Source organism: Neovison vison, chromosome 3 (genome assembly GCF_020171115.1).
Source record: "Neovison vison isolate M4711 chromosome 3, ASM_NN_V1, whole genome shotgun sequence".
NCBI classification, from domain to species: domain Eukaryota; kingdom Metazoa; phylum Chordata; class Mammalia; order Carnivora; family Mustelidae; genus Neogale; species Neogale vison.
Window position 1 is genome coordinate 209,722,155 of NC_058093.1, and position 24,823 is coordinate 209,746,977.

The 24,823-nt window shown below is 52.3% G+C and overlaps 1 protein-coding gene across 1 annotated transcript in view; it reads left to right on the forward strand.

Annotated features, from left to right (window-relative positions):
- The first annotated feature begins 678 nt into the window (after positions 1–678).
- The window catches only part of IMPA2 (inositol monophosphatase 2), a 42,633-nt gene continuing 18,488 nt past the window's right edge, over positions 679–24,823 (forward strand). Inside the window, exons 1-3 of the mRNA XM_044243641.1 lie at positions 679–906; positions 16,524–16,657; positions 23,155–23,259. Coding sequence (XP_044099576.1) covers positions 811–906; positions 16,524–16,657; positions 23,155–23,259 — 335 coding nt within the window. The 5' untranslated portion in view covers positions 679–810. The remainder of the gene's footprint in view (positions 907–16,523; positions 16,658–23,154; positions 23,260–24,823) is intronic.

The following is a 24,823-nucleotide window of genomic DNA, read 5'->3' on the forward strand; positions in this document are numbered from 1 at the left end:
GTCCCGTGGCTTTCGGCAGAGGAAGAGCAACCCGTTAGTTACTGAAGGAAGCTCCTTCAGCCTGGCCGCCCCTCGGGCCACGTGCGCGCAACTGGCGCAGACACATGGGGGCCCCTTGCATATCCGGTGCCCGGCTGGAGTCGTGGCCACGGGCGCTCACGGCCCCTACCCCGAGACCTTGCTCCAGTCCTGTTCCGATGCTCCTGTCCGAGGCCCACAGTCCCCAGCACCCAACCTTTTCGCTGCACAGAGAGCTCGGAGAGGGCGGGGGCGTTCAGCGTGGAGCGGGCGGGGTGGGGCGGGGCCAATATCTGGGCGGGGCCTAACGGAGAGACGGGGCGGTGCGCGACGGGGAGGGGCGCGGCTCTGGGAGGAGGGTGGGGCTAGGGGCGGGCCAGAGGTAGAGGGACCCGAGGCGAGGAGGAGCTGGGCTCCTCGCTGGGAGGGGCGGGGCTCAGCGCTGGGGGCGGGGCTATGGGCCGGAAGGGGGCGGGGGACCGACGCCTTGGGGGCGATGGGTGGGAGGTGCAGCCGAGAGAAGGGCGGGGGGGCGGGGTGAATAGCGGGGGGGCGGGGTTAGGGGCGGGCCTCGGGGCAGGGCCGGGGCGGGACGCGGGAGGCGCCGCGCGGTTCCCCCCGCCGCGGCTCGCTCCCCGCCCTTCCCGCTGGCACAGCTGTGGAGCGGGTGGAGGCCGAGGCGCGGAGTGGCGGGACTGGAAGGAAGCAGTGCTGAGCTTGGCTTCGGGGCGGCGGGAGCCGGTGGTGGCCCGGCGACGAGAGCTAGAGGTGGCGGGGCCCGGCGAGGCCACGATGAAGCCGAGCAGCGAGGACGAGGCAGGGCCCGCGGGGGGCCCCTGGGAGGAGTGCTTCGAGGCGGCTGTGCAGCTGGCGCTGCGGGCGGGACAGGTGAGCGGCACGGTCCTCCTCCCCCGCCCGGCAGGGTCCCAGCGAGCGCAGTCCCAGCGGACTCGGCCGGGCGGCTCTCTGGCCGCTGGGTGCCCACTGAAAACTTTGCAGAGTCCGAGCAGAAGTCCTGTGGGACGGGAAGGAGACCCTCCCGGGCTCGGGGCAGCCGGGCCGGCGCAGCGTGCGGCCGCGGGCTTAACGCCCCGGGGGGAGCGGCCCGCGGGTGCAGAGTGAGTCCGGCGAGGCCTGACCGCGTGCGGTGGGCGTCTGGTATCCGCGGGCCGAAGGTGCTGGGCCGTGATATGGTGAAAGAAGTCTTTGTGTTGGTTTACTGCACGGACCGTCCCTTTACCTTCTCCATCCCAGGAGCCCGGAGAGGTGAGCACCTCTTTCTTCGGTGGCAGCCCCCCATGAAGCATGCCCGACACGGCCGCTGTCCTTTAGCAGTTAAATGAATGTCTAACTGTAGGTGACTTGACCTTTGCGTCGGAGAGAGTAGGTTAGAATATATAGACTAGGTAAATAAGTCCTGGGATTTAAGATGCCCTCCTAGGCTTGAATGCCCAAGGTGTTTGTTTTTAAGGACCTTTGAATAGATCCTGTTGCCAGGACGTGGGTGTGGTTACCCCCAGGTTTAAACCCCTGCCGCAGAAGATCTGGCGAGCTTGCTGTTTGTCTTTCCTCAAGCGTCCCGAATCTGTACTTACTCAGGCCCATAGCTGCAAAGTGGTTCCAACTCAATGTTTGGAGGAACTTGTTAACGCTGTCCAGAAGGAGGATGAAAATCAAGCAGCATAGCCAAAGAGAACCTGTGACTTGAGTTTGAAAAGGGAGTGCAGCTCTTTTCTCACTTTCATTTTTGCACTTTGTTCTCCACCTTTTCCTCAGTACCCCAAGCAGTGCCAGACACATTGTAGGATCCAGGTCCTTGTGCAGTGAATGTGCAATGGTGGTTGTCCCAAGACTGGTCAGGGTCAGGCTAGAGTCGGGAGATGGCTTACTACTGCCTTGTTAAGGTTCGTGATTGTGTTCTGGTGATCTGAAGAAGTAGTGTGAGCAGATTGACTTTTTATATCCAAACAGCATTTTCTTTCTCAGGTCTAGCACTATGAAAATGCTCTGCTGGTTTTTCCTTGGTGTGAAAGTCAGGCTGTTACCAAGCCTGAATTTGTCACATGCTTAGTGGACAGTGCTTTACCTTGGTGTGAATCCTCTAATCCCTTTTGAAACTTAGGTCAACACATGAGTAGACACATCTTGTGGGAGGGACCTCCTTCTGTGGTTTGAAGGATGCCAGATTCAGCCTGTAAGGAAGGCAAGATTTAAAAGGTGGGTTGTGAAATTTCATCCCGTGGCTCTGTCTCCTTTCCTTCCTATAGGAAAAGGAGCCCCCCAGACCTTAAGTCCTAGAATGCGGAAGTTTGTAGCTGCAGGACAAACATTCTTCCTGGAAAGCAGATCCACTATGGGCAGAGAGCACTTGCTTTCCCCCTCCTTCCCTCTCAGGCCCCTCACTTCCTTTCCAGAGTGAGCATCATCAGGATATTTAGTAACTTTTAGGTTCTACCATAAAACTCTTCTTCCTTGAGGCTTTAAGGAGAAGCCAGTTTAGGATTCTGACCCTACACAGTAAACCCTGGTGAGTTGTTATGAGCTTCTGCAGTTTTTCAAATTTAAATCCTTGAAGAAACAGAAGTGTCTTTAAAACATTTATTTTCTTGAACAGAGGCTTATATAGAAGTGGCAATATGACAGGCACAATTCTGAGGGTCTTATTAAGAGATATCTTAAGTTTTCACAGCTTGCCAACAACAAAAGAACTTTTTTTTGAGAGTGGGGGAGGGGTAAAATAAAGATTCTGCCATTAGGAGTCCGGTCAGGGAGCCTGGAGTCCTGGGCTCCCTCTTGGGCATTATGCGATGCTTCCTGCCTGCCGGGCACTGGAGGGGAGAGTGGCTGGAATGGTCTATGGCTGGAACAAACAGAAGCCACACAAGGTCATTGCAACCTGTGTAAAGTGGGACAAATTGTCTTAATAATGTTCTCACAGGAATGGGGTGCTGATTGGAGAAAATCTGGCCTTTAGCCCAGAGGATAGACCAAAGAGGCATGAAAAGGTAGTTAGTGGTGATCCTTTTCTGAATCCTCCTTAACTAAAGGAGTATTTGGCCCAGTTACAGTGGCCTTGTGGCCCAGCATGCCCACCCCCTCACCAGTACCCAAAGTTTGGCCATTTTATTAAGTTTGTTCCTCTCAGCTGCTCCTGAGACAGTTCTGTGTGCTGAATTCCTGAGTTCTGAGGGTTCTATATGCTGAAAGTAGTGTTGGGGGCATGGAGGGTGGGGAGGAACCTCCCAAGAGATAAATGTCGGGGCCCTTCATCTTTCAGACATAGATTTGGGTCAGGGCAACCCTACACACTTTTCTGCCACTGCCTCTTTACCCCATCCTAAGGTCTTCACAAAAGCTACTGCCCCAAAGTGCTGCTCTTTCCACAGTGGCCTCCCTGGCTCCTTCTCCCTTCTTCCTTGCCTCTCCACCACCTATTCCTGCACCCATGCTGGGGCCACTGGAGCAGGTCCTGTGTCTCCCCACCCCCACCCCTGGCTGTGGGACTTTGGGGAAGACAGTGACTTTAGTCCCACTGGTATCACCACCACAAGTACAAATAGTAATATTTATTGAAATGGGTGTTTATCATCTTTGATGTGTGAACGGAACTATCTTTTTTAGATTAAAAAAAATCTTTTTTAGATTTAAAAAAACTATCTCTTTTTTTAGATAAAAAGCAGAAGTAATGCTTTTTCTCATTGTTTCATAGGAGTAGATCCAGGTTTTGTTGGGCCTGAAGCTTAGATAGTTTAGGAGCCCTCTTGTAGGGGGGAAAATATATATATATACACACACACACACACACACACACACAATTACAAATTCAAAATTAGGTATAAACGTTATTTGGAATAAGAAAGATCATAGAAAGATCATGACAGTATAAATTTTAAGATGCTAACCAATAAAACAAGATGCATAAAAATAATTCTTTAGCTGCTTCTCAATCTTCTCTAATGCTTTTTTCCCATTTTTGGCTTCATGATCTTTGTGCCTTCGAATGACAAGGATTTTGTGGTATTTTTCCATAGAGCCAATAGAAAGATAAGTTCAAGTTGTCCTGTAGCACGACTAATTGAAATTGAGTATTGATAGTTTAGGAAAGTTTGTTTAGACTTCACATTGATTATTGGGTAGGGTTATATAGATTCTTAGGATTGCCGTCAAAGTTGAGAATCTTGTCAGTTTTCTTTTCTATGTTAATTGGAAGAGATGGAAGACTTTTCTGGCTTCTAGCTCCATGTGGTTGCTTATTTCTTTCATGATCCCGTGTGCCAGTTGCCACAGCTCATGCACACTCGTTCCTCTGGCCCTGCCCTTCATGTCCCCAGGCCAAGTCAGTCCGCATGGTGGACAGTAGAAGCATTCCTGGAAGCCATTCCCACACAGGATGGCTAATAATAACTTACAGACAGGTGTAACGGCAAGCCCAGCATATATCCCCCATCAAGCCCAAGGTAAATTTCATCTCCACTCGCCCATAGCCAAAAATGCCAGGACCCACTCCAGTGCCACCCGACTCAAAATATAATGGAGGTCATGGTGGAAAGAGACAGTGCTTACATCTGCAGTTCGAAGAGCTGACTTCTACACACTTAAAAAAGGCATTCACTGTGCTAAGGAGCTCGCAGAGCCTCAGGGAGGGCCGCTGCAGCCTTGGAGCCCCAGCTTCATTGGCTTCACAGTAAATTCATCTCTGTTGACTGGTGGGAACAAAATCTCAGGACAGGACAAGAAAGTGGAAGCCCGGGATCCGTCCTAACGCAGTGCTCTAGACCTCTAGGCTCTCCAGTTGGCCTTATGTACCCTGTGGGTACTGCTTCCCAAAGTACCTGCTTCCCAAAGCCCGATCTTGAGAAGTCAGGGTGCCGTCCCTGCAGCCCCTGTGTGGACCAGCCCTTTGGCTAGCCAGACCAAACTACTTGGTGCTTTCAAAACACACACTGCATTTTCCTGCCTTTCTTCTTAAGCTCCTTGAAAACTGTACCCTCCCTCCAGGGTTCAGTTCCCCAGCCCTTTCCTTCACGGCCCTTCCCGTGTGACATTCCTCATCATGCCTGTGCTTGGTCTGGTTGGTGTGCTTTCCCTGCGGTGTGCTCTGAATGTTGATGCTCCCTGTCCACCTCTGACTCCCCAGGGCAGAGAGCGCCCATTGGCGGGCTCTGACCAGTGTCACCCCCTTGTCTGGCTGGCTTTGCCAACCCATTGTCGTTTCTGATTTGGGATTTTACTTTTTATCAGTTAGTCACACAGAGAACTGGGTCAGTGGACTCCTCCTGAGAGGACTGTGTGGAGAACAGCAGTGCCCAGTCCCTCATCATCCTTGTGCTGCTCCCCAGACATGGCTGTTTTTCATTTCCTGATAGTTACACCTGTCTCCTACATCACAGGCTTCCGCGGCTCGTTCTTGAGTCATCTGTTTTGGACACTGTGTTTATTATGTTGTGTGGCTGCATTACCTGATCGGGTCCGTCGTTGTCCAGGCTCACATTCTGATGACCACACGACTGTAATGGCCGGTTGAGCCGGATGTACAGTTGTATTATGTATTTTCTTTCTGAGGCAACTCGTATTTCCCTTAAAACAACAACAACAACAACAACAGCAACAAGTTTTGTTTGGTTTCCTTCCGTTTTGTTTTCATTTGCTTAGCCTTCCGTGTACCTGCCAGCAGTCACCTTCCAGACTTCCCAACAGAATTTTTAGTAATCTCCTCAATGTGGTCGAACCCATCAGGTTCATTGCTGTGGAGAAGGGGTGTTCAAACATTCACATACATCAGAAGCACCTAGAAGGCTTGTTAAGGTAGACTCAGTCCCATCCCCAGAGTTTCTGACCCACTGGGTGAGGAGCTGGACCGAGAATTAGCATTTCTCCCAAGATGCTCCTGGTCTGGAGACAGCACGTTGAGAACCACTGCTGTATTTTGTTATGTGAATAAGTGACTGTTTACTCAGCTCTTGAGGAAACTTGGGATAATGTCCAGCTTGGAGTTATTTACGGATAGTGTTGTTGTGAACATTCCCGCATGTGTCTTTTGGTTATGTCTGTATCCATTTCTGCTGGCAGTATTTTAACAAAAGGAGTGAAATTATTGCTGCGTCATCAGGTGTGAAATCCCATCAGGTGGTTTTCTAGTGGATGTACCAATTTCCACGCCTCCCGGCACGGGTTAGGACCCCTCTTGCTCCACATCTTGGGTAACAAACACTTGCGTTGTCTGTCTTTTCCACTGTAGCCATTCTGATGAGTTTGAGGTGGTATTTCATTGTTTTAATTTACACGTCCGAAATGACTAATGAGCCTAAGTGCCTTTTCATGTGTTGCTTGGCTTGGCTAGCTCCTGTTTCTACAACGGTGGTACTAAAATGCTGCCTCAAAATGTATTCCCCCACTGAACAAACACTCACTGAGTGACTCTGGAAAGGGCTGTACCTTTACTCTGAGTGTGATAAGAAGTTCTGGGCAGTCCCCATCTGGGGCCCTACAGGGCAGCAGGGAGCCCGCCCTGGCCGCTGTGTGGGGCCCTGCTGTGTGGGGCCCTACAACTCCTTGGGGGACCAGGATGGGTGTCTGATAGGAGCTGTTCACATGGTGCATGTGAGAGATGAGGGTGCATTGACTGGGATGCAGCGAAGAAGGCGGTAGAGCGGCTGCATTTCCGAGGCTGAGCTGCTGGGCTGGCTGTTGGAGTGGAGGCAGGGGGGAGGGAGGGGCAGGGATGCCTGCAAAACTGGTTGAATGGATCTGCCGTCTCCCAAAGTGGGGAAACGGCAGGAGGAACAGGTTTGGAGGTAGAAGTCAAGTGTGTTTCGAGCACGTCAGGCTTGAATTGCTGGTGGATTTCTAAATGGAGGTGTTGCCTTTGCATCCAGAGTTCAGAGGAGAGGTTGAGGGTGGAGACACCCATTTGGGAGGCCTTGGCCTGGGATGGGCTTTCAGGCCAGGTCTTTGGATGGGGAAAGAGCAGGTTCATCCACCCACGGACTCCACCTTGGGATGATCCCAAGTCAAGCTCCGAGATTTTCTCTGGGAGATTCCCGGATGTCAGTGTGTGGAGGTCGTGGGTCACCCATTTCTTTCAAAAGAGACTCCCTGCTCGTCTCCTGTCAGGGCTCACTGTGTCCGCCACTGAAGGAAGGGGAGTAGTGGGTGGAGAGTTCTCCACTGTCCACCTCCCGTTCCTCACCTCCCCTGGCCCCAGGGGGCATTTTGTGCCCCAGGTCCTTGCCTCCATTTTCTGCCTGGCTCCACAGGTGGGAGTCAGTATGCACTTAGAGTTGTAAAACTTTTTCCAGCATTTGAAGCCGCAGCCAAGACAGAGCTCAAGAGACAACTGGCAGGTGCAGAGTAGCAGCTGCCCTTTTGGGGGCACATGTGGCCCAAGTGTCCAGGGCCCATCCCTCTCTAACCCTGTGTTCGAGGCCAACTGGCTGTTTTCCTTGTATGCTGTGGTAGGGGAAGAGGCTTGTTTCTTCTGCCCACTCTGCTAACTTGGGAGCTGGGGTGGAGGATGAGAAGGAGCCCTTTGTTTCAGAGGGATTTGCATCTGCTATGGCGGGAAGAGCCCCATGAAATCCCCCATCTTACTAAAGGGGTGGAAGCAAAGGCTGGCGTCACTCCCACATGGAGGTAAATCAGCCTTCATGGCCCAAGATGCTTACTCACTAACCCAAATGGGGCATTCGTTAGTGGAGAAGACAGTAGTCCGGGGCCGAGGGGGGAGTAGGCTGAAATCTCACCACTTAGACGTGGAAGGGATGCTGGTGAGTTCTAGCGCTGCCCACCCTCCAGCCCCAGCCCTAGGCCTGGGGGGCTGGCTGGCGGAACTCAGCCCAGAGACCCTGAAGTGTGGAGAGAAGGGGATTCTTTTTTCCCCCAAGGAACTTTTAAAGAAAACTTTTAATAGTAAAATGATTATACATTCACAGGTAATTGCAGAAATAGCACAGAGAGGTCTAGTTTCAGATTTTATCCAGTTTCTCCTGATGGTTATATTTCCATGTCATAGAATATTACATAGAAACAAAAAAGGATGAGCTATTGATACACCCAACAACTTGCATGGATCTCTGAGGGAAAAAAACTCAAGTTTCAAAAGGCCGAGTAATGCACTATTCCATTCATGTAACAGTCCCCAAACACGAAAATTATAAAGATGGAAAAGTTAGTGGTTGTCAGTTATTGGGGATCACATGAGGAAGGGGCAGGGTGAGGAGTGTGACTATAAGGGGCAACAGGAGGGAGATCTTGGTGTTGATGGAGTGGTTCTTTGTCTTGGTTGGGCAGTGGTCCCATGAATTAACACATGTGGTAAAAGGCTGTCCGGCTGCAACACCCATTTTACCAATGTCAGTTTTTAAAATTTGATAATAGACCCTAGTTACCTAAAATAGACCCATCAGGGGAAGGGGACTCCTGCATGCAGGCTTCTCCCCGTCTCTTGGCTTCATGAGGCTGGAACCAAAGGCTGGCGGGCTCACGTTTGTCTCCCGTGGGCAATGAGGGGAGAATTCAGCAGTGGGGTGTGTCCCATCCATGTATTAAGCCAGTTTCACGGTCTCTGTGCCCACTGTCCCAGCTCCCAACCCCAGGGGGCCAGGGGAGTGCTGGGCTGCCTGCGTGGTACACTGGGCATGAAGCGGGCCTTGCAGCCCCCCATCCCCCACCCCCAGGCCTCCTGGGACAGAGGCCTCAGCTGATGATCTCGGTAGCCCGCAGGATGGCTGTGATGGCCATTCTCCCAGGCCCTGGAAGACAGAGCAGCTTCCTGAAAGGAGTCATACCTGCCCTGTGGCTGTGAAGGAAAAGCGGGACTCACTAGAGAAGTTGGGTGACGGGCTTGGGGAGGGTAGGGGATGGTGAGGGGGTTAAGGTCAGAGAGAGAAGATGGACACCCTGAGGGGAGAAAGCCAAGGGTGGCACTTGGGAACGGCAAGGAGGTCACCTTGGGTAAAGCTTGAGATGGAAGAGGAGAGTCAAACCAGTGGGTGGGTGAGGTTTAGGGGGGGCACAAGGAGGCCCTTAGTGGATGATGGGTTGCTGGGGGCTGTCCTGCTCAGACTGACCAAGGTGAGTCCCCATGATAGTGCGGTGGGCAGCCTTGGCCATGAATTGTAAGGTGACGGAGACCTTGTGGAGAGCCTGTGGGTTTCTGGCTCAGGACACAGGGTGGATTCCATTGCTTGAGACCTCCACACCGGACAGGGATGAGGGGATCCTTGGGGGATCAGCCCCAGTCAGCCGTGGAAGACTGGGAGCGCCTGCTGTGTGATCCTTTTCCTGCATTTACAGCTGTGACCATGGGCAACTTTTCCTCATTTCTTGGTGCCTCAGTTTCCTCATCTGGAATATGAGAAGAGAATTATTACCGTGTGGGAGTTACCGTGAGGGTTCACTGGTTGATATGCGTGAACTGCTTAGAATGGTGCCGGGACAGAGTGAGCCCCCAGGCGGTGTGAGTGCTGGCAGGGGGATAACCTGGCCATGGGGATGCGGTAGTTGGGGTGCTGGGGGTTGCCCGGCTGGCAGGGCCCAGCCTGAGACCTTGGACCCTTGTAAGGAGTGGCCTGAGGTGGAGAGGGTCTGGTGACGCAGAAAAGGTTGCTGCAGTATGAGTGAAGGTGTCCCCAGGATGTGGCACATGAGGTGGCCAGGCGCCCGGTGGGCCCAGTGTGGAGGCACTGGGCTGCAAGGGAGAGAGGAGGCGGGGGTGACTGGAGTTTAGAACGTAGCGATGGCAAGTTGGAGGAAAGTTAGCGGTGAAACTGAAGAGGGAGGCAGTTACACTGGAGAGCTGTGAGACTTGCTGGCCTGGGAGCCCAAGGGAATCTGGTGTCCCTGGCCCACCTCTGCTTTAACCAGCAACTTCTCTTTCCCGTGATTAAAGTTCATTTGTGAGGTATTAGCCGATGTTACCTGCTGACCTCTGTGCTACACGAGAGCCACATGGAATTCACTTTCTAGGTTTTACAGAGTGTCCTGCGTCTTAGGCTTTTCCAGAGAAGCAGAACCAACTGGAGGCCAGCAAGTTCTGGTGGGCCGGCAGCCTGGACACCCAGGGAGAGCCAGGGACCTGCTCAGAAGCCACAGGCAGGAAGAGCCGATGTTGCAGATGAAGTCAACCATAGTCTGCTGGAGAGTTCTCATTCAGAAGGGTCAGGATTTTCCCTCTGTTCAGGCCTTCCACTAGTGGGACAAGGCCCACCTCTATCAGGAAGGGCAATCTACTTTCCTGGTTAAAGTGTTACTCTCATCCAAAAACAACACTTGCACAAGAACCCAGACTACCGTGGACCGGTCAAGTCAACAGTAAGCTGAACCATCAGATCACACTCAACTTGTGCTCGAACCTGTCTAAACCTGAGATGTGCAGTCAGGGCCATCAGGACGATACCCCCAGTAGCCACGGTTTCCCGATCCAATGGAGGAAAGACCTGCAGTCTCTCAGAAGCCGCACTTCCGGCAGAGTTCTCGAGGCGAGCTGTTCCCTGGGCTTGGGGGCACACACGGGTGGGTCACTCTGGGGTCTGGGAGACTGACGGGCGGTGCAGCAGACTTGGGACAGGAGCACAGAATCAAGATCGCGTACAGACAAGGAGGCATCGGGACAGGACCCCGCATGACGCCGCTGACACCGAAGCGGATGGCGTCTCCCTTCTTTTCCATTTGGAAGTCAGGCTTCAGGACTGAAAGCCCATGCCTTCTGTGTTACACATTAACAGAATGTTATCTGGAGGGAGAGACCCAGGCCAGGAGGTCCGTGGAGTGCGTGCTTCGTTGGCAAGCAGCTGAAAAACATTAATTAAAAAAAAAACAGTGTACACTGACTTGCTGCTGGCAGAATGAGAATATTTACATTCTAGGAGCGAAAATCACTGTGGTAAAGGGCTGTGGCAGGGACCTGTCCTGGCAGCCCCAGGGAATGGGCCTGTGGGGAGAGGCTGGGCTGTTTCTCTCAACGGCTGTTCCTTGCAGGGTAGGAACATTTATGAGTTAAACTTTTCCTAACCTATTATTTTGTCATCCCGTCTGAGATCTGTACATTGTGTACAGGTTTTGGTTTTTTGTCGTAAGTCATAAAGTCCCTCAGGTATTTGCCCTCAAAAACAACAGGGTGGCACAAGTCTTTGCGTATATGAACATCATTTTGTGTCCCAAGACCTTTACATAGGATTCCTCCTGTAATTCTTACAAGCACCCGGTGTCTGAGGTGTGACTGTTACTACTGGTGAGGGAACTAGGGCTCCAAGAAGCTCAGTGATCCCGCACCCCCAATCCCCGGTCTCCCAGCTGGAATTCAGGTCTGTGTGATTCCACATTGTGGGGGTATCGTCGGGGCTCCCTAGTGATGCTATGAAATGGGTCCAAGTAAGAATTGCATTTCCTCCCTGAAGTACTAGAAGAGCTAGCGTTTCCAAGTCATGGGCAACTGGGAGGAGGCTAGTTTATAGAGCTTCCCCACACTGGGAAATCCCACCGGCCCCCATTTGTAAAGTCCCAGCACAATGCCTATTGCCTTGCTGGAGGGGGGGGCGGGGGTTGTTGTGGGAAGTGGGGTGGGGCCTGGTGGGGCCTGCCTAGTGAGGGAGGGCTGGGTCCTAGAGCTGCTACTATGGAAGGCAGAGCTCCTTGCCCTCCAGAAGCATCTAGAAGGCGGTGCCTTCCAGTGATGTGTGTTTGCCCTAACCAAGATGTGCCTGGTACTGTGGGAAACACTGAGCCAGGAGGAAGAGCCTCACCCAGGGTGAGTGGGCGGAGGGAATCCATAGGCAGCTTCCTGGAGGAGCCAGATGGGAGCAGGGTCCTCCAGGACAAACGGGGTCGGCCATTGCAGGAGGAAGGAACATCGTGTCCCAAGACAAAGCTGTGGAAGGGAGAACAGCAGAGAGTGACTGAGTGTGGCAGGGGGCACAAGCGCCGCACAGGCTGGCCACGGAGGTCCTCACCCTCAGGACGGGGGCCTGCCATCCTCTTGGGGGGCCGACAAAGCCGCAGGGGGTGCCAGGAGCGAGATTGGCTCTCTGGAGAGGCTGCTGTGCTCGGAGCAGACAGCGCTTCAAAGGAGCAAGGCCAAAGGCAGTTGGGAGGCTGAGCGACACAAGCAGGTGATGGCGGCCATGGGAGAATGTTAGCAGAGTTGGGTTTTGGAAATCATTCAGAAATGGGATCTGCATATCTGGGCGTGTCAGAGGATGAGAGGGAGCAGTTAAAGTATCCCAGGGGATGGGATCCAGGGCCTGAAGCAGCAACAGCGGGTGAGAGAGGGAGGCTGGCCATAGCACTGCACTGCAAGTTGCCAAGGACAAGGATGGCGGTTGGGCCTGCCCTGCCGCTGGGACGCGGGGTGTCCCAGCTCCACAGCTTTCCTTGTGACGCATGCCCACATTGAAATGATCGTAGCACAGGAGTAATAGACATTAATAGACACAGACAAGAAATATTTTGAGAAAGCACATGATTCGCCCCTCTCCTCCTGCATCCATAACTCTCCCCTCTGTGTGGTTTGTAGTGAGGGTCTGGGTCCTCTGGAAAGCGTGCCCAGGTGCCGTCAGACCTTCCCCTTACTCCCCACACGGGTCCCGAGCGTGCCGTTCCCCAACACACCAGAGCTGGATGTATTTGGGATCTGGAAGACCAAATGCATAAATAGCAGGGCTTCCCAAGAACATTTGCTGAAAAGGCTTTCCACTTGAGTTACCTAGGAGCTCAGTGTGTGGCAGCCGGGAAATCTTCATTCCGATGTCCCTCAAGACCTGACCGTGGGGCAGGCCCTGCATAGGGCACAAAGTCAACCCATGGGAGGTGGATACAGAGACAGGACTGACGGGGCTCCTTTCCCGGCATGGACCAATGTGGAATCACAAGGGGTCAGCAGTGTGGCTTGCACAAGTGCCCTAGCAGCACACTTGGAGGGCCGATTTCCCTCTGCCTGCAGAGGCTGGAGACTCATCAGAGAGCAGGTGATGTGTGAGCGGAGTCCCAAAGAGAACCCATGGGCCAGAAGAAGGCTGGCGGTTTTGTGGGGGTAGGCTTGAGGGTGAATGATTACTTTGGCTGGAGCACAGCAGTCACGGAGCGAGGGGGGGCGGGATACAAGCATGCAGAGGTCAGATGAGGCCCGCTTGTTAGGTTGCTGGTTCGGCTTCCTTCACAGACCAGCGACAGAAGCAAGGCAGGTTTCTTTCTCTTTCCCACGGCAGCCCAGTTAAGTCTGGGGAATGGGGGCTCTGCTTCTGGAAGTCGCTCAGGGACCCAGGCTCCTTGTCGCTTGTTGCTTTAAGGAGGTGCTCTCTTCCCACGTGACCAAAGCTGACCTCTCGCCACAGCCACATCGCCAACTGGTGGCTAAGGGGAAAAGGACAGGGAGGGAGTAGTGTGCAAACGGTGGCCTTTTAAGGGTGTGACTCAGAAGTTGCACACATCCCTTACGTTCACCTCCTCTTGGACAGAGCACAGGGCCACGCCTCCCTGCACAAGAGGCAGAGAGATGGGAGCTATTGAGCCTTGCTAAACCTGGGGCCCCTGTTCGAGAAAAAAGAAGAGAATACTGGCTATTGGGAATCAGATAGTCTCTGCGAGAGATCAACTCCCAAGAAGCTGTGGTTATGCCACCTTCAGGGGTTTTGTGTTCTCAGTGCCAGGGAGCCATGAAGTGCTTTATGCTGGGGAGATCTGTGATTAAGATCAGGGCTTTAGCAAGCGCTGCTGACTGTCGTGTGGTAAGTGGACGGGAGTGTCATGAAGCAGATTCGGGCTGGCTCCAGGGAGTGGGGCTGGTGGATGGAGGTTAGAGGAAGGGCCTCCGAGCACATCTTAACTTTCTCACCAGGTCGCCAAAACCCACAGTGAAACTAAACAAAGAGACCAAGGTGGTCAGTGTTGATACAAACAGTAACGGTCCAGTTGGAAAAAATGTGCAGATTCTATTCAAGCAGTCTGATGTGTATTTTCTTCACAAGTCAAAGAATTCTGAGCACCTACTCTATGCCGGGTATGATTCTAGAGGCAAGGGATGTGGCAAAGAACCAAATAGAGCATCTCCTGCTCTCCTGGGGAGACATACCGTCAACTAAAGGGACAAACAGGATAATTTCAGATGGCACGAAGTTCTGGTTAGACCAGAAAATACAAAGTCCTTAGGACAGAAAGAAATTTGGTGTGGCTCAGCTAGAAAACCAGAGTGGCAGAGGGATGGCGAGCATGGGGGTGGCCTGTGGGAGGTGAGATGTGTAAGTCTGGGGCTTTTTCCTAAAAGCCATGGCAGCCATTGGGCAGTGCTAACCACTAACATGATAGGAGCTGACGTATGCTTTAAAAATCGCTCTAGCTTCACCCCAGAGACTGCAAGGTTCACGGTTGGCATCCCAACGTTGAACTGTGTGGATGCTCATGACGTGTGCGGAGAGGGGCAAGGGTAACAGGAAGCCTTTGTCCCCTCAGGGTCGCAGTCCCAGGACTTGTGTGTGGCACCGGGTCAGAACATCCCAGCCCCTGAGGACCCTGTGTCATTCTGGGGTTTGAGAACCTGCTCTCAGGCCAACCACTCTGGTGTGGCCCCCACAGAACTTGTCAGAAATGCAAATGTCAGGCCCCAAACCCCACACCCACTTGACCAGTTTTCACTTCAGCAAGACCTCAGGTGACTCATGCACAGAGAAGTTTGAGAAACTCTGGTGCCATGTGCTCTGGTCTTCCTCTCTCCTTCCCTCTAACCATATGTATACACACCCCACACACAACCGTACACACTCCCTTCACTCCTCCCCACACACACACAGGAAGCACACACTTACCCCATTCACGCACATAAACCACACAGGTGTCTCACACACAGATACACAAACCACACACATCACATGCACCCACATAAACCACACGGCTACACACACAAATATACAAACCACACACATCACATATGCATATGCATAAACCACACAGACATCACATTTGTGCACATATAAACATAGGCACACACACCACACTCAACTGCCATGCAAAATATTAGCTCACTGCCAAATAACCTAGATAGGAGGTTTGGACTAGCCCAAAATTTAGGGATCCCTAGAGAACAAGGCAGTGCTATAGGAGTTAGATTTGAGGAGTTTCAAATTTATAAACACAGAACCTGTGGAGATTCGCTTGGTGGGAACTTAACTGTGTGCAAGTTGACATTCTAAGGAGATTAGCCTGACAGTGCTAGGCAGGGTGTTGCAAAAAGAGGGGCCAGGAAGACCCCTTGTGGCAGACAGTCTGGGGACTGGCGCAGAAATGTTAATGGATTATGCACGAGTGCTGTGTGCTTTGTCTTTTGCAGTATTTACAAAACTACACTTGAGATTTTCTGATTTTCTGGAATATGTATCTATTGGCGACCAAGATGAAAAACAGAAGGAAACCTGTCCAGGCTCAGCCCTGTTCGGGGTGGGGGGGCAGTAATGTGAGGAGCATAAAAAGTGGGGATGTGGAGTCTGGGCAGCTGAGTGACTGATGGTGCTTTGGAAAGAAATGCAGCATCTTGAGGTGGTAGCCAGTGTTGGAGGAAAGGTCTGAATTCGAGTTGAGGTGTCCTGACTTTGTCGTCATGCTGCGGGAAACACTGAGCTTTTACAACAGACAGAAATATATTTAAAAAAAAAAAAAAAAAAAGGCCCGGGCTGAGGAAGGAGTGCCTGGAGTGCCTTTTATTTCACAGAGTGGACCTGGTCCTTCTCAAGGTGTCCTGTGACTGATGAACCTCTCCACGTGGCTTCCTGCGTGGGCCTTCCAGGGGTTCCTGGAGCCGGATCTGGCCGGGCCAGAGGCACCGGGAGGTGCCCTCCAGGCCTCACCTCTATATTTGGCCGCAGCAGGTTTGGATCAGGTAGTCTGCCTGTGAGCCCAGACCTGGGGGTCAGCGAGGTCCTGGCACCGAAGCCAGCCGCTGGGTGTGTCTGCCGTGGCGGGTGGTATTTCCCTGACGAGAGCGGCAGGGAGGGAGAGCGTGCCTTCCTGTTGGTGAAGGACCTCTTAACCTCTCCCAGGTCTCCTTGTTCGAATGTTTGTAATCAGGATTCACAAGAGCGTGATCTACTCCATGGTAAAGTGAATTAGGGAAAATTCGTTTTTACAATGAATCAGAATCTTGGGGGCGAAGGCGTGTGAGTTACATCCTCCTACATTGAATGAAAATTCATGGTCTTTTTTCTTTTCCTTCAGAGAATCGCTCCACAGGTAGAACAGGGTAGCTTCAACAAGTGAGCCCTGTCTGGTGGAAGGATAGTGGGTAGTTAGGCTCACTAGGCGCCCCAACAGAAGCTCCTGGGTGTGGTGTTGAGCTCCCGCAGCCTGCCTGTGATGGAAGCAGCCAGCGGCCCTAAGCCCCACGCCTGCCACCTGCTTCGTTCAGTTGGTACACAGGAGGCGAGGGCGCATTCGTCTGGCGGGTGGGGAAGCGGGGACCAGGATGGGGAAGCGGAGACCATCCATTTCACTACCTGCTTTACGTTCCTGTACTTTTATTTCAGATCATCAAGAAAGCCCTTTCTGAGGAAAAACGCGTCTCCACAAAAACATCAGCTGCTGACCTCGTGACAGAAACAGATCACCTCGTGGAAGATTTAATTATTTCTGAGCTGCAGAAAAAGTTTCCTTCACACAGGTGGGTGTGTTCCTCTGGAAGGGACCCTGGTGCCACACTGCTGGTCGCTGGGGGCGGACGGGAAGCGGGAAGCCTCACAGTCTGCCTCCCATATTTAGATCGCATGGTAGACATGTTCTCATTCCTCTTACTGTCATCTTGACAATGCTCACGTCTCTCTGTTACCTTACAAATACTGAAAAGGCTCCACTTCTCTAACAGGCTCTCTACTCCCCTCTGCCAAACCACTTGGCATGTTTCTGGAGGGACTTGGAGCAAGTCATGTTTGGTGCTTGTGTCTGCGTGGTGGCCCCATGCAGACTTTCCAGGAGGGATGCAGACCTGGGCCCATGCTTATTGGTGCCCCCCTGCTGGTTCTCAGGGACTCGCTCTCCCCTGTCAGGCCAGCTTATGCGCCAGGGAAGGCTGCTCTCCATCCTAGAAGGCCCTTATGAGGACTCCACCTTCTTCTCGAGAGCAGAAGTTCTTAACCCTTTTGGGGTCACCCTGTGGAGAATCCAGTGCAAACCCTTAATCTTTTCCTCAGGAAAATTCAAATATGTACACAGCATTTTGCTTCTAGTTCCAAGGGAACCCTAGGCCTCAGAGGAAAATTCCCCTTGAGCTCTGGGCAAGGGGCAGGGGTGGTCCTCAGGCCCTCCGTCGCCCCTGGAGCTCTGCAGAAGAGAGTTGGAACCCACTGCCTCCGATGGGAGGGCTCCCTCTCCCCACAGAGGAGACTGGAGTAGGAGCTCTTGGATTTCTGGGTATGGGTCACTGGTTGCAGTAAGGTTCCATGTTTGATGGGCTTACAGCAGAGACATGGAGGGCGGCCTCCCTCAGCGTCTGTCTGGCACAGGGTGGGCGTGATGGAGTTTTCCCCCTGTGAATGATTAAGTGAAAGAAGGGACAGGCCGGCATTCAAACATACCTCCTTTTTCCTCTGTGTTTTCCTCCTTACTGGTTAGGTCATCTCAGGGTTACCAACTTTCCCTTCGAAATTCTCTCTGCCAATGGGTCATGTTTGTTTTGTTTTGTTTTGTGGACAACCTTTGTGTGTGAACGTCTGTTATTTCCTACTTCCTCATTTAGTGTGAAGTCAGGATTCCTGACATCTGTTATAACATTTATGAGCTCTAAAATGTTTGTGATTTTTTAACTTTTTGAAATGCAAGTTAAATGGTAATGTCCAAAGAATTCTGTAGATTGCTTTAACCCTTTGAGAGGAAAAAGGCCACAGTAGCCAACACGGTGTTTCTGGTTGAGGAACTGTTTTGGTACTTGAGGTTTCTATGGTGTTGGCCCAAGTGGCTGTGGCGGAGGTTACAGCTGGCTTGGCTCTGTGGGGTCCCGGTAAAGGCCTGGAGGTCACCGTAGACCAGACATACTTAATCAGGCTTCCAGCAGATTTTAGTTAGATTCCTCCTGAGAACCCGAATTCCAAAATTACACCCGTGTTGCATGTGTTGGCAGCAGTTGCTGCCAAGTGTTTTGGGCCCACTCTTGGGTCAGTATGGGGCATGGATTCCATTCGTACAAGGTGTATTTAAATATTCATTGCCGCACATCCCAGGATAAAAGTCAGAGTGTTGTATGAGTGATCGAACACCCCGGCTCCCTGCCCGCTCTATCCTGCTGCCCGGGGTCGCCCGGGGATCACCAAATGCCAAAAGCCCTTTGGAAGACCATTGACTCAGAACAGTGGACCCTGCCTAGGGTGTGAGCCACACCTACCTGCGCTTCTCCAAACTGCTAATGCCAGGCCTCTGTGTCTGAAAAAGCCCTGGAAGAGACAGATATACACACACCTGACCAGGAAGCCATGATTTAGAGCAGCGGTTCCCAAACCGCCTCCTGCTCGTGCCAGCCAGGCCAGGAGGGATGAGATGGGGCTGCCCCGTGGCCACCCCTGGCTCTCTGTCACTTGCTTCTCAGCTCCGAGGCCAACACCGGAACTCAGGGAAGCCTGGATGTCCTGCTTCTACTCTGCTTGGTTTGCCTAGAAAACTCAGGTAGATGAAATCATTTCTCAACATAGCTATGCCAAGTGTGGAGTGGGTTTTTTTGTTTGTTTGTTTGTTCGTTTTGCCAATGATGAGATTTAAACAAATTTGGGAGTATTTAATTGTATTTTAGATCATGGATGAATTGATAAATTTGCATCGAGAAAACATGGAATACACATAGTAAAATAGCGTATTGTAATTTTTCTGCATTCAGAGTACTTAAATATATCCCTTAAACAATAAGTTAGCATAAACTGGCCTATCATCCTTTTTTTAGGAAGGATTTCCTGTTACTCTGAGTGTATGCTGGTCCCCATTTTTAGTCACTTACAAAACTATTAAAGATCACAACTGTTTTGTTTTTAATAAAGAAACAACCTGGTATAGGCTCCCTGTTTTATTATTTTATTGGGCTCATTTGTGAAATCTAAAGTCTGGGTCCCCGAGCTGGAAGACAGGAGTCCACTGAACCAAAGAACTGTAAAATTTAAACCTGCTACTGTCTGCAGCTTTGGAAAGTCACCCGTTCTCAGGGTCTCAGCCTCCTCACCTAGGACCGAGGCACCCAGCCAAGGGCATCGTATGGTGGTAATGACAGAAAGTAAACCAGCAGGTCAAGGTTGACACTTAAAGCACAGGACTGGCATTGACCACATTAGCTCAGTCCCCATCCAGGCCTGCCTTTATGCAGTGCCTAAACCTGTTTTGAATTGATGATTTTGAGTCAGATCCAAGTTCTGCAACTTTGGAAATATTCAGTAGCATCACTGAACCATACTTATATACACCCTGTCTGTGTCCCTTTGGTCTGGGTTGGTGTGGGCAAAGGGAGGAGAGCAGCTGGGGCTGCAAGGGACACCCAGCCACCTCCTCTGTCCTGGTCTGGGCTTCCCCCGGCAGGACACAGCCTCGTCCATCGTGGTGACTCCCAGGCTCTGCAGCAGGCCTGTGTGCCCCAGGCTTGGGAAAAACTATGTTGCTGGCCACCACTGGCTAAATGCTTGCTTTCTACCACTTTCCCACCATGTTTTGAGCTCGGTACTCATGTCATCGGGCAGCAGAGCCTGCTGCGACGCTGGCCAGGCCTAGGAGCATTGATTGGCTCCCTAGAGAACTCAAGGGTGACCCTGACCTTGTCACAGAGTAAACAAACTAGCTAGGGAACAAAGGCCTAGATGCACTTGGCTGTCAAAATTATAAGGGTTTGTTAGGACTATAAGAAAAAAAAAGTAGTTAAATTATGCAACAGGATATCATTCTAACTTGTTACCAAGCTTTGAACCTGACCCCAGGTTGCTGCTTTCCTCTTGTACAGTAGATGGGCTTATGAAAAGGCCCTTGAGCTTCCTAAATTTAGGCACACAGACTGTTCTATTCTATTGATGTTACGGATTTTATGTAGGTGTCCCAGTGCTTTTATTAAAGTCTGTTATTTCACACCTCCATCTGTCCAAGTTGATGTCCCCACTCCTTCAGCAGAGAGCGGAAGAATGTTCTCTCCGCTTCCCACATGAAGACAGTCAGGTTTCAGTGGATAGACTACATCCCTCCTCACATACTAGGGAGGTATTTTTGGTACCTCAGAGGAGTGGACACGGTCCAAGGCCCTGTCCCAAAGTGCCACCACAGGTGCGGAGCAAACAGTAAGTTGACAGACACTCTTTCTCCCTGGGTTGACTCAGGCAGCTGAGTAGAGATGAGGAGAACTCTTGGGCATGATCCACTGCTGGGAAAGTCCAGGGCTTGGTGTGGCTCCTCTGAGTGCTTCCAGAAATGCTGTGCAGAACAAAAGCCACGTGGACAGGAGCACTGTGGGTGCTCCTTTAAACACGCTGCTTGGTGACCCTGTAGCCCCTGTCCGTCCCACCTGCTGTGCTGGTGAGCCAGCAGCCAGCCCTCCTGGCCCTGCGTGTCTCAAGAAGCCCCCTCGGCACATTGTGGTCTGTGCACCCCAGCACAAATGTTTGCTTCCAGCCCTGCAGAGGTGCTCTCCCCCTTCCTTCCCAGGAGACCCCGCAACACTAGTAGGTACCAGCTTCCCACCTGAATCAGGTTTAAAAAGGAAGAAGTTTCCACATTTCTCCTCCTTTCTCAGGAATTTATCTTTGGAAGCGAGTCGCTTCCAGTTCTATCTTGAAAGAAGGTAAGTCATCTCTCTGCTTTATCCACCTTGTACCCAACTTGAGCTTTGGCACTCAATCCCTATATATGTATGTTTTTAGGGTGTGGACCCTTTTTTTTGGAAACATGATCACAAGCCATTGCATGGGAGGAAAATCATGTAGCTATAGAAGACATTGACAGGAGATGTAATTCCTTAAGTCTTTGGCTAAGAAAACTTGGCAGAGCTCACGCCACACATAATCACCAGTGACTCTGCACGCCCGTCTCCTGCCTCCATGCAGTGGTCGGGAGTCCCAGCCTGGCCGTGCCCTGCCTAGCTTGGCTCTTTCGACTTCCTGTCTTTTCACCACCCTGTATCTGTCATCTAGACCTGCCTGTCTGGATCACATGATCCAAAGGACCCAAAACCCCGAGGAGGGGAGTGAGGACAGGGACACAGTTCCCAGCAGGAGGAGGGGACCGGGAGCAAACAAAAGCGAGGAAGTGGCGGCCCGTGCATCTCTAGATTGTAAGCTCCCGGGTGCAGGCTGCTCACCCTGGCTTTCTCTGCACCACAGCCATTTGTCAGGTCCCCATATTCTGCCTCTGCTGCGGGGGCTTCTGCAACAGGCAGCAGCTGGGGGGAGGTGGAAACACGTGATAACCTGAGAATGATAACATGTGCACTCCTCACACACACGGACCGATTTCCGATCCTTTTTCAGAGGGGCAGGTAGACGACTTGGTGTGTGCCATGGAGGGCATGACTTCCGTAGTCCCTGAAATGGAAAGGGGTGGTCCCAGATGAGTTCCAGGGCTTGTGGTTCCGGGGCCAGTGCTGGGGTGACAAGCAGTGACATCAGAACGCACAGCCCTGGTTCTTCTTTCTCAGTGTTGCAAATGAGGACGGCACTTGAGATGCGACTAGTGAAAGTAAAGAACTTCTTAGTTTTTTGAGATTGCATTTAATTTAAATTATTGAAACTTAAACAGCCACACATAGCTCATTGGTACCATGCTGGGTGGAGAAGTTGCCAGCTCAGTGCTTTTATCAACAGTATGATGTCTGTCTCCTCTGCAAGTTCCTTGCTGCCACATCTTAGGACCCCTGGTTCCTCTGGAGAAGGTGGTTCCCGGGGCCGATTCGAGGCCAGGCATAAGGGGACTGCTCTGGTCTCTTCAGGGGCGAAGCAGCTGCCTGATGGCTGTAGCTGACAACACACCGGATGGCAAAAGGAGGACAGTGAACGCTTCTTGTTTTTCACTCATTTATCCTGCTTAGTAAACACCTGTTGTCTTCAGGTCTCCTTTTTCTCCAGTATAGACGTGGACATAGCGTGAGAAGCTGCTAGAAAGCTCTCCACAAGGCCTGGTATTCACGCATAGAACACGTGCCGTGGACCAGGCTCTGGTGAGAAGGTGGTACACGGGCCAAAGGCCCTACTCTCAGTGGACCTGGGTTTGTTACACGACAGTTAGAGACATGGACCAAACACTCAGAGTGCCGGGCCCTGTTGCGTGAGCTTTATTGGGATGTGTTTTCCTTGTTGGGGTTCTCACGGGAAATAGCCTCTGCTCGAGTGAGGATGGTTCTGAGAGGCCTTGTGTACAAAGGACTAATGATAAAGGGGGGGGGTTGCTGGGAGCAGAGGCCACTCTCACTGGTGCCAGACAGTACACAGCCTGGGCTGGCCGTGTTCCTACAAGCTGGCCACCAGAGCATGAAGGGGAAGGTGTGGCCCACCGAGGGGCTCCTCGACCGGACACTGGGATGGAAGGGGCCTCTGAGGAGATGATGGCAGCTCCTGGCTGAGCCCGAATGGTGGGCGGCTCCTGCTGTCACACTGTCTTCAGTTCAGAGGCAGCCAGGCTGGGGACACAGCCGGGAGGTGTCAGCGGTAGGTGACCCTCAGTGCCTCGGGTCCAGCTTCAGTCCCCCCAGCCACAGCACTACCAGGGGTGGGAGGAGAGCTGAAGCCCAAGTCCTGGGCCCTGCTCCCCGGCCGGCATTGCTCACACTCTTCATCGTCTGTCTTCAGCCTTTTCTCCTCCAGACCCAAGTTAGAGCAGGGCTTAGCTTTGCGTTGTAAAGTCTGTTTCCCAGTGTTCTTCATTCTCCTGTTTGTCCCCCTGGCCCATTCACTGCCCCCCACCCATGCTTTCCCAAGTCTCCTGCGTGGAGGCGTCAGTTCATGTGTTCCGAGTCCCGCAGAGTCCCGCCGAGTAAGCAGGCTGGCCGCCAGCTCCGAGAGCAGCTGGTCCTTCACAGACTGCTCTGCTGGCCCCGGGAAAACCGTGATGAGATTTCCACGGTGTCTGCTTGGCCTCTGATGGGTCCGGAAGCAGTTCAAAGTGCCTTGTCCTGAGTGATTGGTGAGTGTTCTCAGGCCGAGCTCCTGCTCACCACAGGTTCATTGCGGAAGAGTCTGCAGCCGCCGGGGCCAAGTGCGTGCTTACCCCCAGCCCGACCTGGATCGTCGACCCCATTGACGGCACCTGCAACTTCGTGCATAGGTGAGCGTCGGCATGGGCCACCCCTCGTCTGGTCCTTAATCTGTCCTCTTCTCTCAGACTTTGTCTCTCCCCAAACAGCATTTGTTTTGAGGCAGGAGTATATAGACAAACCTCTAGGAGGTTGATAGGCTCATTAAAAAGGTGGTCATGTTTTGATCTTTTTTTTTTTTTTTAAGATTTTATTTATTTATTTGACAGAGATTACAAGTAGGCAGAGAGGCAGGCAGAGAGGAGGAAGCAGGCTCCCTGCTGAGCAGAGAGCCTGACACAGGGCTCGATCCCAGGACTCTGGGATCATGACCTGAGCCAAAGGCAGAGGCTTTAACCCACTGAGCCACCCAGGCGCCCCATGTTTTGATCTTTTTAAAGTGAAGTGTTCCATTTGTGAGATACTCTCAGCATGTAGAAAGTACTTAATTTTTTAAATCTGTCATGTTTGTCATCTTTAAAATGCTGAGTTGAATTAAGAAGGACCCCTTAAGGATGCCCCTGGACAAACAGGCATGTGTGGTCCAGCAGCTGCAGGAGCACAGGTGTATACAGCAGCGCCAGCGGGCTGGCTTTCCACAGCTGCCTGTGGAGACGAGAGCAAGCCTCCTGCAGCCATGAGGCGGGATGAGGAACCCCCTGGCATCGGGCTGGCCTAATCTGACAGAGCAAATAACAGCCACAAAGCAGGAGGGTTTAGGGAGGTCAGAGAGGCCAGGCCGTCAGGGAGAGGGGAGGCGAGCTCAGGGAGGTGATCAGGATATGGCCTCAACTCCAGAAGCTCTGACCAGTGGGATGGGCGTTAGAGCTGTCCAAGGACACAAGAGCACTGGATGAGGCCTGGTTTCCACAGGTGGTTGGTTCTCTGGCATGAACACATGAGGGGCCTCCTGGAGAGCTGGTTGGCACGGGTTCCAGGCCCCTCCCCGGCCCCTTCCAGGCCAGCGTTTCTCCCCAGCATGCATCGACACCAGCAGTGCAGAACCCCATTCTGAGAGCCCTCTCCCCAGATGACGAGGAGATACTCTGTTTCCTTCTGAAAAGTAAAAAAGTATCAGCACAGAGGGGGGCTTCTTGGGGCTGCCCTCTGTGCTTGGCCTCAGATGGCGTATTTATGTGTCAGTATGTAAAGTCATCCTGACCTGTGAGGTGGGTTTTGTTAACGTGGGTTAGTTAGCTTGAGAATGTAGTCACTCGTGCCGGCACATTGCCTTTTCGGGGCAATGGAACAGTGCCATCTGGTGACCACAACAGCGTCAACAGACTAATGCAAACTAAAGCCTGACAATCCCCCCACCCCCCCTGCAGGAATGGGGGTGGAGGCTCTGGTCTCCCCTCCTGTTCTTCTCTCTGCTTGTCATGCAGTGACACCCACACAGCCCTCAGAGGGCCTCTTGTGGCCCCGGTTCCAGAACACTTTCAGGGGCTGGAGCATAGTGATCTTAGTGGCCTAGAGACATCAGAAGCCTTTGGCCACCGCAGCTCAGAGAGCATCTGTTCCTTCTTGTGTCCAGCAGCGTCAGGGCTGAAGCAGGTGGGGGAGAGCTTTCCCAGGTACCTAAAGTGGACCCTGGCA